Source organism: Gordionus sp. m RMFG-2023, chromosome 4 (genome assembly GCF_954871325.1).
Source record: "Gordionus sp. m RMFG-2023 chromosome 4, tfGorSpeb1-WG-v2, whole genome shotgun sequence".
In the NCBI taxonomy this organism is placed as follows: Eukaryota; Metazoa; Nematomorpha; class Gordioida; order Chordodea; family Parachordodidae; genus Gordionus; species Gordionus sp. m RMFG-2023.
The window spans coordinates 10187984-10204270 of NC_088778.1; the positions used below are offsets into that span (position 1 = coordinate 10187984).

General features: G+C 27.7%; 2 protein-coding genes across 7 annotated transcripts in view; both read right to left on the bottom strand.

The window, feature by feature from the left end:
• LOC135928488 (uncharacterized protein MAL13P1.304-like) overlaps positions 1-13899 on the bottom strand; it is a 77067-nt gene extending 63168 nt beyond the window's left edge. For all 6 annotated transcript variants that reach the window (XM_065464952.1, XM_065464953.1, XM_065464950.1 and 3 more), the window contains exon 1: positions 13823-13899. The gene's annotated coding sequence lies outside the window, so the exon portion shown is untranslated. The remainder of the gene's footprint in view (positions 1-13822) is intronic.
• The window catches only part of LOC135928607 (splicing factor U2AF 35 kDa subunit-like), a 160109-nt gene continuing 148958 nt past the window's right edge, over positions 5137-16287 (bottom strand). The window contains exons 7-8 of the mRNA XM_065465062.1: positions 9700-9704; positions 5137-5240 (exon numbers count right to left, since the gene is read on the bottom strand). Of these exons, the coding sequence (XP_065321134.1) occupies positions 5137-5240; positions 9700-9704 (109 nt within the window). The remainder of the gene's footprint in view (positions 5241-9699; positions 9705-16287) is intronic.

Consider the following 16287-nt stretch of genomic DNA (forward strand, 5'->3'; position numbering starts at 1 on the left):
AATATTTTTCAAAATAACTTCTTTGTAGTGGAGTAAATTTATTTATGTATATATAAAAAGAAAATAATTTAATCAAACGAGACAAATTTTTTTTAAATAATATCTTTTAGAGATCTGCCGGGCCTAGTTTTTTGGAAAAAATCGGATTCGAAGTGGGTCGGGCCTAATATTTTTTTAAAAAATTGAGGCCGGGTCGGGTCTTGAAATTTTTTTTAAATGTATCTAAATTTATCAATTTTATGTAGAAATTTTTATGAATTTGATTTTATTTATAGAAACTAGACGCCATATAACATATATCTTTTATTTTGAGTAATTATAAAAATTAATTTCTATATTTAAATAAATTAGGGCCGGATCAACAAATATTTTTTAAAAAAAATTCGGCTTCGGGCCGGGCCTGAAAAACTTTCTAATAAAAATTTCGAGTTCGGGCCGGGCCGGGCTTGAAAAATTAGGCCCGATGCAGATCACTATTATTAATAAAACAACATCTTTACTTATTAAAATATATTATTATAAAAAACCAACGATCTTTTTCAAATATAAAAGAATGTAAACAAATTCAAATTATATTTATCTTTTCTCATCGTCCTCTTGATTAAAATAAATAATTATCAATAATTTTTCAAAGAGTCTCAAAAAAATGACTTCCCTTCTCATATCGGATATTTCCGTGCCTTTTTTTTGTTTCGCTGATAATATTTATTTCTTCCACGAAAAATTTTGCGTCATTTCAAATTTATTATTATCCACCATTTTTACTTACTAATGGCCCAATCACGTCAGTGTTAATTGCTTATTGTTTATTTTTTTTATTTAAATAACATCCTCTTAACGTCCATTTAATTAAAATAAAATAAATTTACCGATAATTTTCAACATTTTATTTCGAGTCCTTTTTTTCTTATTTATAATTTTTTTTTTATATTTCCCACTCTTCTAAGAAAAACAATAATACAAAAATTTTAATTCCCTTTCCCACCTTGCCCCACTCCCTATAAATATAAATGTTCCCTTCCACACATATCCCAATTTTAAAAAAATGTCCAAACTGTGGGCTACATACCTTAATCAACAAAAACGGAACCCTAAGGAAGCACGGTAAAAGTGGTAACTGGTGTCATTTATCACATCAGTCACCTTTCACAGATTCTATTCCTCCTCCATTTTCTCTATTGCATTTAACATTAACATCCCCTTCGCATATCCCAGCTCTCACCACAATTAATAATTTATCTGTTAATGAGGACTCACTCTGTACTTACAATGAGTTACCAATACCCTCTTTCTCCGATGAATTTACAAATTTACCTAAATCTCATATTATCTCAAGAATCCCCCGGGGAGCCAGGCTTCTTGCGGCTAAATCATATAGTAAAACTATTAATAACCTTCTAACCAATTTTAACTCCCACAGCACTGGGAAAAAATTTTCTTATTTGGCTTCCATGCCTTTCAGGTTCCAACTGACAAAAGCAAACTGTCCCTCACTCAACAAATTAAGAACAGGTTAAATGATGTAGACAACATTTCAATGGACATAACCTCCACACCTAAATTATTCATAAATCCTTTTAAGATAAAAGTAAATTTAGTAGGAAAAAAATCGATAATTTAGATATAAAAGGGGCACTTCGTCTAGCCTCTTCATCAGACACACTAGCCCCCATATTTTCAAACTTATACAAGATTAGTTATGAAGCACCTTCCACATCAGGCATCTACAACTGAATTACCTGGTGTAAATCCCACATCTTCCAATAGAATTTACTCCAGAGGAAGTGAGAAAAGCAATCTCAACCTTCCAAAAAGATTCTGCACATGGTTTTGCTCTTCTAAATTCTCAAACTACCCTACTCAACAGTATAACTCTCCTTTGTAACAGGATCTTACATGGTGACGTTCCTAACTTGCCCAGCCAATTATGTTTGGAGCAAAACTAATCGCTCTTACAAAACCCAACAAAGACCTAAGCCCAATTGCCATAGGCACCCTCTTTAGGAGATTAGTATCAAAATTAATTTCGGCTCGAATCAATGAGAAAGTCTCCACAATTCTCACTTTAACTCAACTAGGGGTTGGTGTCAAAGGCGGCTGTGAGTCTTCCGCTCATATAACCCGCATCTATCTCCAAAATAATCCTCTAAATAAATACCTAATTAAAATTGACTTTATCAATATAACACAATAAAAAGGTCTGTCTGCCTAAAATCCTTCATCAATAGCTTCCCATGCTACTCCAGCTACACTTTAAGCTGCTATGCGAATCTATCCATCTTACAGTATGGTGAATATAGGTTTTCTTCTTCAGAAGGAATTTTACAAGGTGATCCCCTAGGGTCGATATTATTCTGTCTAGGAATAGGCAATCTAGCTAAAAAAATTAAAAGCAGCTGCCTATTAGATCTTCATATCTGGTACATAGATGACGGGATTATAAGCGGAAGCCCAGAAGAGATAGACAAAGCCCTAGAAATTTTGCAAAAGGATGGGCCAGACATAGGCCTTCTCTTAAACGTCGACAAAACAGAATTCTGTCAGCTCACCTCTAAATCTCCCAACTGCCACGCCTTTAAAGAGGTTATGGCTTAAGAACTAACACATCTTGGCTCACCAGTTGGAATTTAGCAGTTGAAGACTTTTTCCAGGCTGCTTCGAATAATTTAAACAATATGGAGGAACTACTTATGCAACTTCCCACACATAAATTTTTCTTCTTATTTAAAAATTTCTTCAATATACCAAAGATCCTATATGCTCTACGGTCAACTGCAGTTTTTAAACATCCTAAACCCTTAAGAGCATATGAATCCATAATTAAAACATCATGGAAAAAATAACTAATCTCATATTTAACTCTAATTCGTGGCATCAAGCCACTCTCCCCTGCAATAAAGGAGGCTTAGGGTTACAATCACCCATAGCCTTATCAATTAGTGGTTTCATCTCGTCCAGATTGGCAAGCTCCAAAATAATAACTGATCACCTGTCCTTGCCAGATGCACTGCTTGACGAAGCCTATGACATATGGAAAGTCTCAGTCGGAGATAAATGTCAACCACCAGCCTCCCATAAACAAAAGGATTGGTTCGATCCTGCAATATGAAGATCATGCCCTATTAGCTTCCCGCAGGTTCAGGACATGAATACTTGGATGCCATCCCCTCTAAAAATCTTGATCTCGAACTTTCAAATCAAGAATTCAGTTTTGCTGTAGCCATTCGCTTAAATGTAACAGCCTCAGTTTCATATAAGTGCGCCAAGTGCAAAAAGCTAGTAAGTCAAACTGGTCGTCATTGCCTCCAATGCATCTTTAGCAGTGGACGCTCAATCCGGCATCAATGCTCTCATAAAACGAGCTTTACAGTCCGCAGACTTTCCTGACACTTTAGAACCCCCAGGTCTCTTTACGGATGGGAGACGACCCGATGGAATTACACAAATTCCTTGGGAGAATGGCCGATTTCTAGCGTGGGATTTCTCCTGCGTTGACCCCCTCTCGCCCTCCAACATCAATAAGGACATTTTAAAATACACCGAAGATATTAAAACAAATAAATATGTTAATATTCCAGATGAGTATAAATTCGTACCAGTTGTCAGGACCATCCTTTGGAAGTCAGGCTCTTAGCCTAATTAAAAAGATTGGCAGAGCCTTAAGAACTAAATCAAAAAACCCAAAAGAAGGCGTCTACTTACGTCAACGCATAGGAATTCAGATTATAAAATCTAATTTCACATGCTTCATTTCCGGAGGAGCCCGATTAATCTAGATTTTCTTCTTCTTCCCTAAATTATTTAAATTCCCCCCCCCTTCTTCCTCATATATATGAAGTCGTTGTTTGTTAAATTTCTTGAATTTTCTAGAATTATGTTTTGGACATGATTTTATTTTTATACTATCATTTTGTCAGATTTAATTTGTCTATTATAGATAAAATTTTATAAAAAAAAACAAACGATTTTAATTTAAATTAAAAAATATATTTATTTTATGCGAATATATAAATAAGGTTTTATAAAATATAAAAAAAAATAATTATATTTTATTTGAGATTTAAATAATGAAACTAAACGCTTATCGTCGTTATTGAGATATTTATAAAATTGCTGGCATGACATTATAATTTTGTTTAACCATTACTCGGCCTTTAATGTTGTTAGAGCCCGATTTCTCTCCTTTCTCCAGGCAGTCCTCATCATGCTAAAAATGTGTTCCACGAGGCACTAGAATGAGGTAAGGAGAAAACATACTCACATATTTTTCCCAAGCATGGGGATTTATCATCAATTCAAAAAAATTACACCCACTTCTCTGCTTTTATACCATCCCTTTGAGTATTCTGGCGAATCATAAAAAATATAGAGCATTACAATCTCCTCAAACAAGACATCAATGTCTATAGGTATTTTTAATATATTTATTAAATTACAAGAACAATCAATTGAGGTTTCTGTTCCAAGGTCATAATTTCTATACATTTATAAATCGAGTTATTGAAATCAAATTTTGATTGCAAATATTCTAAAATTGTCTTAATAAAAATATTTGCAACATTTAAAAATACATTAATTAAAGTAATATTTGAACATTTTAATATGATATTTTTAGCAATACCGCCATAAAATTTATTGACAATTTTTAACTGTAAAGATGAACACAGCTGCAGCATAATTTTGTGAATCTTATTAAAAAAGATTCTTCTGATTAACAGCGTGTGATAGATTTCTTACACGTGAAAATATTCCTTAATATGCCTCTGCCATTTCATTCTAGGAAAAATTTTAGGACAGCTTTTATATTCTTTATTTAAGAGATATTGTTTTAAAGGTTCGTAAAATTTTAAAATTCTATCGATGACGGGTATTAATGATAACCACATGATAGGGATATGTCGCAACAACTTAAACCATTCCAAGTCAGACTACTCAACCAACTCTTTTAATTCATTAACTCTCTTAGTTGATGAACTAAATTGTCAAAACATTACATTACAATTATTTCGACATCCACAGATAATACATTCATTGCCTTCTTGCAACAATTATGTAGTATATGGCATATAGTCAATTGGTATTAAATCAACATTGTGGTGCCTCAATTCTGTAAATATACTTTAATTTTTTCCAAATTCACTGAGGCATTATCAGCGCAGCTGACATGTAACTCATCGATAATCTCGAATCTACTATATTTACCATTATATGGTTAGCTATGTCTTTGGATTTTTCACTAACTGAGGAAAAAAAATTTAATAGTTTTATTGAAACGCCCTTATTTTTGTTTAATAGCGGAGGATCAAGAAAAATAATTTAATATTTCCCTTAATAGATGCATCTGTTAGAATTGCATATGAATGTCCATCTTTCAAATCGTCAAGAATTGACCTCCTGGATTCAGGTCCTAAAACATTGGTGATAGCCTTGTTCATATTTGTTCTTTCACAAGTAAAATTTTCACTTATATTGGGGTCATTATATTATGGGGAAAAGATTCGGCCCACATTGTGATGATAAGTAGCTCTGTGAATGTTGTACTACATAATAAGTGTATACCATTTCCGCAACTGTAGTTGCATCTGTATTATTTCTTATTTTTGGAGCATAATTTTTGTATTGCAATAGATGTAGATACGCTCCCCTGCACTGATTATAATAATAATGTGATTGAACTATAATAAATAAAATTATTAAATAAGTACAATATTACCTTATTATGTATTTAATCGTGATGCGTGATAATTAAGCGACTATTCCTATAATGTTCAAACACACATGAAAATGATAAAATATGATTGAATGATGTTGATTTATTATTGGATAAAAATAAAACATATGATTAAGGTAAGGGAAAAAAATTTACAAACTACACATGTTATTTGAATAAATATATAAAATTTATTTTAAAAATATAAAAATAATTAATTACTGTTTCTCAAAATTATTATTTATATATAAAAAAAGTTAAAATGCTAAAAAAAAAATTGTGCGGAAGAATTTAATTGCGGTAGTAAGATGTCTTCGTGTAAACTAAAAAAGTGAATCTTCTACTGAGGGGGGGGGAGACCTGGCAACCCTGTACCTTTCCTTTCATATCATTATTTATTGTTATATAATTTTAAAAAATAGTAAAACCCTCATAAGGTGAACATTCGGGAATTAAAAGGGGGAAGCTTTCTGGACAATATATAGATTGGCCAATATGTAAAACATAAATTTTGATAAGAGTTTTAAAGTAAAAGACCGAGAGGGTCAAAATAAGAATGTTGACATTTTCAAAGGGTTTCATTGAATAGTATTATATTTATTTCCTGTAAGTTTATATTTTAGTTTTACTAAAGTAAATTAAAGGGTTTTAAAATTAAATAATTATTTATTGTAAAGTGTGAATTATATTATTATTATATGAAAATAAATCAATTAAACCCATTTCCTGTCAAAATAATTTACCTCATAATTTTTAATAAAATATAAAGAAATGACCTTAATAAATGGGAAAGTAAAATATAAAATGCACAATAAATTATTTTAAAAAAATTTTAAGTAAAGATATATATATATATTACCTTTTAGGCTACATATTTAAGTAATTAAGTAAATGAAATTCTACATTCAATGAATTATATCGGTAATAAAACAGGTAAAAAAATATAAAGGTTATCAAGTCAATGTTTTTAACAAAAAAATGCTGGGGTTTTTTTTTAATATAAGATATATTTCCGTAACTTATTTGGCTGTGTCCTAGCTTATTCAGATTGTAAAGTAAATTAGGCTAACCGATTAAAAAATTATCATGTCAATCAATAATTCAACAAAGGTCATTATTAAGTAGCCCAAAAATTTGGATCAAGCTAGATTTTTAATGGAAAAAATTCTAGAGAAGAGCTTAGGGCATAAATTTTTTGATATAGACTATAATTTCGAATAAATTGTATATGCGTACGCTCACCATAGAGCTAAACAGCCTCCAAGCTTGAAAATTGTTATTATAAATTTGAGTCGTCACTTTATTCTTTCTAATAAAAGTTATTGGAAATTAAATAATTCAAAAATTTAATAAAAAAAATGCAGGTAAGAATTATCCAAAAAATATATAATATAATTTCTCTTGATGTTTTTTATTGATTTTTTTTAAAATATTTTTATATATTTATTACAATTTAAAAAAAAAAATTAGTTTTTGCCTTCAAATAAAAAGGTATTAGTAATTTAAATTTTAAATGAAATATTAGGCACAAACACAAAATAATTCTCTATAATTAATGACAGAGTTTATATTAAATCTATTAATTTTTAATAATAATAAATGGGAAAATATGATATTTTTTATTATTATATTAAATTTATAATATTTTTAATTTAAAAATATTTTTATTAAAAATAAAAACGTAAATTTGTGGTTATTGGTTTTGACATAATGAAAATGAGAACTAGGGAAAGCATAATGAACAATATATCATATTTATAATAATAAAATGATTTGTTTAATGATAGGATAATCGTGAAGTGACTAATGTGCTAGGAATCTCAATCAGAAAATAGAATCGAATAATGTAAATAAAAAAAGAATTGATCGAATACCTGTATTATAATTCGCACAAATATTTTTTAAAACCAATTAATGATATATTTTATACAAAACAAAAAAAATAAAATAAGTATTATATTGCATCAGGTGTATATTTTCCCTAATTGTTTCTTTATTAAGAAACATGCAATTTTTGATAATCAAGTTTGTGTTTAAATAAAGAATCACCCAAAAGATTATGTTGTTAAACGGCTCGAATTATAAAAACGTCTAACCCAATATTTTACAAAAAATATTATGCAAGCCTAAAGATTTAGCTCACAGATAGTAGCTCAGATAGTAGCTTGGACATCTAACAAAATCTCGAAGCTTGCTTATTTTACATCTAAAATCGGCTAAATAGAACAGTTTAACAACACTACACAAGATGTAGAAGATTCCTATTATTTCCTCTCCTGATTGCGCATTTTTATCATTTATAACTATTTATTAGGGCTGTGCAGATCCACAAATTTTTCACGAATCCGATCCGATATTACGATCCAATTCCGATACCGATCCGATATTTATATTGATTTTTATTTACCATCTATTTTTCTATCAATGTCATAAATATATATTTTAACCAAAATATAATTGCCTATGCTTCGAAATTTCGCCAATAGAAGTCCAAGCCTTTCTGATATCTGTGGGAAAAATCATGGGTAATTTACTTTTGGCTAATATTTTGAATTAATGGTTTTAAAATTGACTAAATAGAGCCGTTTAGCAACACTAACTGAATGTGTAGATGTTTTAAAATCCTTTTCTTAATGAGATAATATAACAAAAAATAGTGTAAAATTTAAACTATTTTTTTAAACATTACAACAAATAAATTGTATTTTAGTTCCTTTCATTAATTTATTATTATGAAATTATTTATAAAATAAAAAAATTATATGATTATATATGCAATTATAAAATAACGGAATAAAAAAATATCGGAACGGATCGTTTTTATAAAAATCAGCCCTATTCGATATTTTTGAAAACGCTAAATATCGGCGCCGATCTTATATTAAATATCGATGCCGATCCAATATTAAATATCGGCACAGCCTTACTATTTATTTTAATCTTATTTTAGGAAAATTTCCAAAAAGTGACTATAGCAATTAAAAAATTATTGATTACAGTGGCTTAATTTAAGAAAAATTTATTTGTGAATATTAGCATATATTTCTAAAATTAACGAATAATTCAAATATTCACTAAAATTTATGATTTTTATTTAAGAATAACACGAATAATTCATACGAGTAATTTAAATTTATTATTAGTCAGATTTTTTAAATATTATTATTCGTATTTTTCCAATCGAATAATTTGTTATTCGAAGTAGTAAATTTCGGGTCAAATAGCAAATCGAATTTAATAATTTACGCTAGTCTTCGATATAACCATTTGAAGATTTAAGATTAGTAGCTCATCTGTGGGTGTGCTAAGTGATGCTTAGTATTATAGTAATGCAATTTCTTCCTTTTTAACCGGTTAGAAAAAGAAGGCCTAGTTTTTAGTCAACTTTGAACAAAAAAGCTAGAATAAATGAACTCATGCCTCCATTCTTAGCCGTCTAAAAATTGAGGCGAATTCGCCGATTTTTATCTATTATTCAAGTATACTCTATACATCTGTTTAGGTCGTCCATGAATATCTATACGCGGGGAGGGGGAATATGACGCAAGACCATAATTGAAATGTTAAATTTCATTTTACAGGGTTTCCTATTCAAAAAAGGAAAAGTCCTAATCAAAAAAGGAAAAGTTTAAATTATAAAAGGAAAAGGTCCAATCAAAAAAGGAAAAGGATAAATCATAAAAGGAAAAGGTTCAATCAAAATAGGAAAAGGCACAATCAAAATAGGAAAAGGCACAATCAAAAAAGGTTGTGTCAATCAAAAAAGGAAAAGTCACAAATGTTTAGGAAGAAGTCTGATCAAAAAAGGAAAAGTGTCAATCAAAAGAGAAAAATTCCCAAAAGGTGAGGAAAATTCCTATTCAGTCATTTTTTTAAATATTTTAAAAAAAAATTTTCTTGTCAATTTTTTTTAAATTTTTATTATTCCTTCTTATTTTATTTCTAACTTTTTGCTTTCTTTTTTTTTATTTTTCTTACTATCTTTTCACAATTTATTTCTCTTCTCATTTTTGATAATTCTTTTGTCTTTTTAAAAATAATTTATAAATTTTCCGTTATATTTCTTCACCTTAGTCTCAAAAACATAGCATTATATTTTAAAGTTAGCTATAAGACAGTGACAAATATTAAATACTCCCATCTCAAAAATGGAATAAAATATAGTTTGCCCAAAGGAGGGTGACGTGGACGCAAGAAATTAAATCAAGAACAGGAAGAATATATATTAAATTGTATAAATTTGGATTGCACTTTATCCTTAAAAAAGTTATGTAAAATGATTAAAGAAAGATAGGATGTGGAAATATCAAAAAATATGATATCAAGGTTCCTCTCAGGATTTAGGTATAGCTTTAAAAGAGTATCACTACGTTCAGTTAGAGAAAATACCGAATCAAATATCGAAATTCGCAAAGAATACGCGAATTGGTTTGTAGATGTAGGATATATGAAAGAAAAATTTATATTTATCGATGAGAGCGGGTAAATATCAATGAGGCAGTTATATGGACATTCACAAATAAATAAAAATACTATTAAAAATGTTCAAGGGATAAAGACAATGTTGCTGCTCTCATAATTGCAGGCATATTCAGATTAAAAGTTCTTGATAGCCCATGCAACGCTATATACTTTAGCAACTTTGTAAATGAAATATTAAATCCTTTTGAAGAAGGTAACATAATGAATATGATTTTTGTGAATAATGTTCCATTTCGTCATAAGCATACAATTAGGGAATCGATAGAAAGAAGAGGGCATACATTGAAACTTACCACCTTACAGTCCTTATCTTAATCTCATTGAAAATGTGTTTTTTCAATGGAAGGATTTTGTCAGAAATCAAAATCCCAGTAACGAGTAAGAATTAATTCGTTTCATAAAGCATGGAGAGAGAAGAAGAGGAGAATGCAAACAATTATTTTAGAAATAAGGAGACCCATATTCCAAAATGTAGAAGAGGGGAAATTATTAATGATTAATATAAATTTTTGTTTCTTTCTATAATACATATATATCGTAATTGTAATTAAATAATTTGATATGTAAAAAATTATATAAAAAAACTGTCTGCCAAAAATTTAGTGAAAATTAAATGTAATTCCTAAAAAGAATTATCAAAAATGAGAAGAAAATATTGATAAAAGACAAAAAAATAAAGATTAAGAGAATGAAAATGTTAGAAATGAATGTAAAAGATTACAATATAAGGAGAAAAATCATAAAAAGAATATTGTATGTTAGAACCCACTATGAATCTAGCCTAACTTTGGAATTGGATTTAAATAACTCAGGCTCAATTGTAATGAAACCAAATTATTCAGATTCATCTGTTTAATAAGAAGAACCAGCAATAATAAGAATGGAAAAGTAAAAATTAAGCATAAATTAAGCATATAGGTTAAAAAAAAATATTATAAAATGGTGGGGAACAATCATATATCAAAGATACCTAAGATGGTAAGAAAATTTACTTTAGATGTAATTTAGTTTTAAAAAAAGAGAACTATGAGCAAGAATTTTTTTTTATAATTCTAATGATGATAATATTTAAAAAGAGTTCTTTTAATCAAATAAGCAGAGTTGGGCAGTACCGCGAATACTTGTATCTAAGATACAAGATCCTTTCGTATTTTGTACTCAGTATCTTTTTGACATTATTAATAAGATACTAGTATCTGTATCTAAGATTCTTTATTCTGAAAAAAATCTTGTATCTTTTTCATTTTATTGACAAAAGATACAGATACAGACTCTTTTTAAATTCATGTTTAAAATTTTACATCTCACAGTATATGAGAATCTTGTATTAATTTCCTTATTTTTTTCCACCATATTTTAATATATTGACAGCCAAAGGTGAAAAATTTACAACTCATATTAAGGTAGATAGATAAAAAATAACAAAACCAAAACGAAATAAGTATAGATAATATTTTATATATAAAGATAGAGTATCATTACCAATTTTATTTAATTTTTTAATTTGTAGGATGATTAACATTCATGAGAGTGAAGAAGAAGGTAGTAAAATTTAAATTTTAGAAATAAGTTCCCTGAATCATATCCCAATCTTAAAATTAATTTTTTTTAAAATAAGAGTTAAAAAAGACAATGTACTGGTTAGATGTAAAACCTGTATAAACAAAAAAAATGATAAATAGTTAAAATAGACAAATTTTGTTAAACTTATTAAAGTATATTATTTATGTGTAGTTAAAAGGGGCATAAGTTATCTTAAAAATTCAAGTTTACAATATTGTCTACCTTTATTAAAAGCTCTCCAAGATGGTATGGGCAAAATATTTTAAGAAAATATTTTCATATGATTTGAATATAATGAAGCTTTTCTTGGCATCAAATCACATTCATATTTTAAGAACTTATGGATTGAGTCGGTTGATTATATAAATAATAGAAGCCCTAAATGTAATACCAATGTATATAATCAAGTTAAAACTATAACACCAATAGATAAAACATCTAATAAAGAAAATGATGATGATTTTTCTTTTGGTGAAGCAAATGTTGCTGAGTTCAATCATACAAAATAAAATTGGAAGTTAAATTATATTAAAGAAAGTAGAAATACATTATAAATGCTTAATTATTATCCCCTTTACGGATTTTTTTTTAAATATAATACTGTAATACCTTCATCAGCATCAATTGAAAGGTTATTTAGTTTTGGCACAATGTTAAGTATGGCGAAACGGCAAAGGTCTAATGATAAATTATTTGAAAAATTTGATTATCTTATAAAATAATGAATGTATTTTAAATACTCTTTTGCAAATTAATATTTCAACTCCCATAAAAATACTAGTCTCCCTTCTCAATCTATGCTAAGAATGGGCTATATTATAATTAACTCACCATTAAATGTTTTATTTGTTATTGTAAATATTCATTCTTATTATATGTGTATGTTATGTTCTTCACAAATATTTATTAAAACAGTATTTTATAAGCTATTCTAATTTAATTGGTAATGATAATTTAAAAGTATTGTATTTAAGATACTCTAATTAAGCAAAAGATACTAGCATCTGTATCTAAGATTCATTTTTTCACAAAGAATCTGTATCTGAATCTAGATTCTTTTTCCAAAGGACCTGCTCAACTCTGCAAATAAGTATCAAGCAGAGTAACGTTTGGTTTGTAAAGCTATCTCAAAAAAAGATGATTAGAACAAAGGAATTTGCTATTACCCCATCTTTTTTTAATTATTCATGTGTAAGCACATGTTGGTTTGGTTATAAGATTAAACTGCAGTAAACCTCCAGCAAACAAAAACACCCCAATAGGGTAAAAAGGATGTAAAGATCGACCTTAGAAGGCTAAAAAACTCTCATGTAGAGCAACATGTAAGTATTAATTAATATTTAATTATAAACATTTTTAAATTATTTTCTTTTTTTTAAGATTTACTCAATGACACAATGTGTAATAAAAACTATAATTCCAAATAGAACTCATATATATTTTATTTGTTAATTCAAATTTTTTATTTTTTCTTTCTAAACTTAGTTTACAAAAAAAGATATTTATATAAATACCGGACCTATAAGTCCAGCCATAAGACTGGCCTGTGTACATGGGCCAAGCCAGTTTTAATTTTTTTTAAATATACCGAGGATGGGCCCAATATTTTTTTTAAAAAAATACCCAGATTAGGTCAGACCAAAAATTTTTCCATGTATATGCTGACATTAAAATATTTTTTTACCTATATAAATACAACAAATAAGAATAATATATGATCATTTATAATATTTTTTGACTTCTTCAAAACATATTTATTTTTAACTAATACAACATATTAATCCAACATCAAGATAAAATGGAAGAAAAATAAAGAGTTCTTTTGGTTCTTAAATAGTTTTATGTATTGAATTAATTACATATCATATATAAAACTGTTTGTTAGTTTGCAGTTATTTACAATAAAACTTACAAACCCTAGAAAATTTAAAATGATAAAGGAGAATTAACAAACCAAGTCTTAAAAATATTATTATTTCGTGACCAAATGCGTGTATCATAATCGCTTTTAATGAAAAATAGTACTCATTAATTAAAAATATTCATATTTATTACACAGCAGTTTACCTTCGCGTTCAGGTAAAAATAGAATTTCAAATCAAATGAATGTATATAGAAAATAATACCAATCTCATATGTTTATTTATTATACGAATATATATCTGATTTTATGAATACAGCTGCGATACAATTATGAAGCATTTACATATTTATTTAATTGTTTTTGAATATCAGTTGATACATCTTTCATATTTTTAATTATATATCTTAGAATATCTTTATTTTTTTCAATATCATGAATTTCTTCGTTGATAACATCGTCTTCTATAATTTTGTTAACCTTGCTAGCAACAATTTTAGAATCAGTGCTTTCTGGAGAAGGTCTTAGGGGAATCCACAATTTTTCTTCATCCGATATATCTTGAGATGTTTCTAAAGAATGTATACTTAGTTTTAGATGTTCCTGTGATTTTAATTTATTTTTTTGATCCACATATTTTTTCCTTTCTTTCAATTTTCTGACTCTACTTTTTCCTTTTTGTTTATTATTTTCGCTTTCATTAATATCACTTACAGGCCTATAGCTTTTTATTTGATTTGAAAAATCATCGGGATTAAAAAATATCTCAACGTCTTCTTCAGGGTTTGAGTATTTGTTTGTAAGTATGACAGAGTGAATAGAACGAACACTAAATTCATCATCATCGAGTAAATTTAAAATACCTTTTGAATTACTGTAATTATAAACTAATTTATTTTTCATCATACAATTTTTTGAATCTTTTTTTATTAAATCAAAGGAACTATCAAATGTTTCTATTTCTATTATTTCAATATCGGGTAAAGTATATCTTTTAGAGCTTGTATTCTCCATAAAAACCCAAAATATCATTAAGAAGCATAATATAAATAGAAATAGAGCTAATAAAGTAAAAATCAACCAAGGTCCATAATGAATAGGTTCCTTCTTTTCACAATAATCTCCCATGTAACCTAAAGATAAATTAAACATTATTAGTAACGTTCAATAATTAAAATCAAATATAAATCTATTTTCATATCCTTTAAATTACCTTAATCTTTACATCTAAGAAAATCGATATGATATAATTATAGCAGTATAAATCGAAAAAGAGAAATATCTTAATTTAATTTTTTTTTTCTAAGTCATTTTATATCTCTTTTATACTTGTAACAAAAAAAGCACTTGCTCCAAACTGAATATATTTATAAATATTTTTATATGAAAGAAATTAAACTATTATCATGGAAATAACTATTTTTAAAAATTCGGAAATTATGGTCAGGGGCTTACTGGGAGACTAAAGGCCCCGTGGGAGATTTCTAAGAGAGGCCCCATAGTAGGGAGACGTTTACGGGCTTACAGCCCGCTTATACCCGGCCTGCGGCCGGGAATTATAAAATTTTATTTGAAATCTATTACATTATATTAAAATTTAATATAATTTTTCTTTTTACTATTTATGTTTTATTTAAAACAATTACTCGTCCTTTGAGTTGAACACATTAATCTTCGTTAATTTATAAATTTTTGTGATTATTACATATAGTATTTTATTCAATTAATGGCTGACAACGCGCCAACCCGTAATAAATAAATGATCTAATATAATCTACCCATATTTTTTATATATTAGAATTAATTTATATCATAATTCATATTATTACTAGTAATATATTTGCTAAATCTGAATTGTTGAGAAAAAAATCTGTTAACAAAATATTTATAGAACAAAAAAATAATATATTGATAGAAATTAAATAAACTGGAATATTTTTATAATAAACGAAATATAAAAATGTAATATATTTAAAAAAAAAGTACTATATGTAAACTATTGATAATGCAATGGTCTGCTGATAGTGAGCTTGATGCAATAATAATAATATGTTGTTGCGCACGGCTCAAAATTGATAGCATTTGACTAAATCCCGCGTCGGCCACAAAAGGTTTGGTCTTAAATAATTGAAGCACAGGAGTGAGGCAAAATGAAAATAATTTTTCTTTTATATTGCTAAAAGTATTATCATTTAAAGGTAAAGAAGAATATGATGAGCATATTGTTGATGTAATTGTAATAGAGGTTATATCTCTTGTTATTAAATATGGTATTTTAAAATTTGTGGTTTGAGGAAAAGTCATGTTATATTAGAACATGATCCAAAATTTATAATGGGTGAAGATACTTGAATAAACATAAAGATGGATGATTTTTTTAATATGTGATCTATGTGGACTTTATATGGTATGAATTACAGTCAGCCAACGTTGTATTATTACCTTTTTTGGAGCATAAAGGAGAGTCTAAAGAAGTTTCAAGAAATGAAGATGATTTTTGTAAGTTTGTAGTTGTTATATTGGAAAAAGAAAACTTTTGCTGTTTTGGTTTTTCACCAGCTATCTTAACTTCTTTATAAGATTTATCATGAAGTTTATCTGCTTCACTTTTGTTCCTTTTTTTACTATAAATTTTTATGCATGATAATATAAAAATATAGATTTTAATTTA